The 1,973-nt window shown below is 61.3% G+C and overlaps 1 protein-coding gene across 1 annotated transcript; it reads right to left on the reverse strand.

Moving 5' to 3' along the window:
* Nucleotides 1-253: 253 nt before the first annotated feature.
* Nucleotides 254-1,003, reverse strand: LOC113980183 (nck-associated protein 1-like; the record flags this gene model as incomplete). Its single annotated transcript, XM_027707415.1, has 2 exons — nucleotides 956-1,003; nucleotides 254-495 (listed from the first exon to the last, which is right to left on the reverse strand). Coding segments are annotated over exons 1-2 (283 nt in total), but the record flags the coding sequence as incomplete, so codon positions are not given.
* Nucleotides 1,004-1,973: the final 970 nt, after the last annotated feature.

The following is a 1,973-nucleotide window of genomic DNA, read 5'->3' on the forward strand; positions in this document are numbered from 1 at the left end:
GGAAGGTTGGGGACACGGGAAGATGAAGGATTTGGGAAGGTTGGGGATGTGAGAAGATGGAGGATTCGGGAAGGTTGAGGATGTGAGAAGATGGAGGATTTGGGAAGGTTGGGGGCACAGGATGGTGTTGGGGGCACAGGGATGGGATGGGGACAGGATTGGGGGGGAGGAAAGGCTGGGGACACAGGAAGATGGAGGATTTGGGAAGGTTGGGGACACGGGAAGATGAAGGATTCAGGAAGGTTGGGGACACAGGAAGATGAAGGATTCAGGAAGGTTGGGGGCACAGGAAGATGGAGGATTTGGGAAGGTTGGGGACACAGGAAGATGGGGGATTCAGGAAGGTTGGGGGCCCAGACCCCACCTGAGATGTCGGAGAACTCTGCGGCGCTGAAGGGCGGCTGCTCCTCGCGGGGGACGGTGCTGAAGGCCTGGAGAGCCGGGGCCAGAACCACCGACCCGGCACTGGCCTGGCGGAGCAGGGCCTCCAGGTACCTGGGAATGGAGCCATGGGAATGGGAGCATGGGAATGGGAGCCATGGAATAGGAGCCATGGGATGGGAGCCATGGAATGGGAGCCACGGGAATGAGATCCATGGGATCAGACCCACAGGACCTACGGGATGGCACCAGCCTGGCACAGCAGGGCCTCCAGGTACCTGGGAACGGGAGCCATGGGAATGGGAGCCACGGGATGGGAGCCGCGGGAATGGGAGCCGTGGGATGGGAGCCATGGGATGGGAGCCATGGGAATAGGAGCCATGGGATGGAAGCCATGGGATCAGACCCATGGGATGGCACCAGCCTGGCACAGCAGGGCCGCCAGGTACCCCAGGATCCCCCCCATGTCCCCAGTGTCCCCAATGTCCCCATTACCAGTCAGTGTAGATGGCAGTCAGGGTGGGCTGTCCCCCCATACCCCATATCCCATACCCCATACCCCACACCCCATTACCAGTCGGTGTAGATGGCAGTCAGGGTGGGCTGTCCCCCCATATCCCAGTGTCCCCAATGTCCCCAGTGTCCCCAGTATCTCCATTACCCACCAGTCAGTGTATATGGCAGTCAGGGTGGGCTGTCCCCCCAGTATCCCCAGTATCCCCATTACCAGTCGGTGTAGATGGCGGTCAGGGTGGGCTGTCCCCCCATCCCCCAGGATCCCCCCAGTGTCCCCAGTGTCCCCAGTGTCCCCAGTATCCCCATTACCCACCAGTCAGTGCAGATGGCAGTTAGGGTGGGCTGTCCCTCACACCCCCCATACCCCAGGATCCCCCCCAGTGTCCCCAGTATCCCCAGTATCCCCATTACCAGTCTGTATAGATGGCAGTCAGGGTGGGCTGTCCCCCCCATGTCCCCAGTGTCCCCAGTATTCCCAGTATCCCCATTACCAGTTGGTCAGGGTGGGCTGTCCCCCCACCCCCCAGGATCCCCCCAGTGTCCCCAGTGTCCCCAGTATCCCCATTACCAGTCGGTGTAGATGGCAGTCAGGGTGGGCTGTCCCCCATCCCCCAGTATCCCCAGTATCCCCAGTATCCCCATTACTCACCAGTCAGTGTATATGGCGGTCAGGGTGGGCTGTCCCCCTGTGTCCCCAGTATCCCCAGTATCCCCAGTATCCCCATTACCAGTCTGTATAGATGGTGGTCAGGGTGGGCTGTCCCCCCATTCCCCCAGTGTGCCCAGTATCCCCATTACCCACCAGTCAGTGTATATGGCAGTCAGGGTGGGCTGTCCCCCCATTCCCCCAGTATCCCCAGTATCCCCATTACTCACCAGTCAGTGTATATGGCAGTCAGGGTGGGCTGTCCCCCCATGTCCCCCCCAGTATCCCCAGTATCCCCAGTATCCCCATTACCCACCAGTCTGTATAGATGGCTGTCAGGGTGGGCTGCCCGTTTCCATCGCGGGGGTGGCTCTGCTGCAGGAGGACCCCCCTGAGCAGCCGGGCCGTGTCGAGCCCCCCGAGCCCCCCC

The sequence above is a fragment of the Neopelma chrysocephalum genome, unplaced genomic scaffold, assembly GCF_003984885.1.
Source record: "Neopelma chrysocephalum unplaced genomic scaffold, ASM398488v2 Primary Assembly neopelma1_92901, whole genome shotgun sequence".
Lineage (NCBI taxonomy): Eukaryota > Metazoa > Chordata > Aves > Passeriformes > Pipridae > Neopelma > Neopelma chrysocephalum.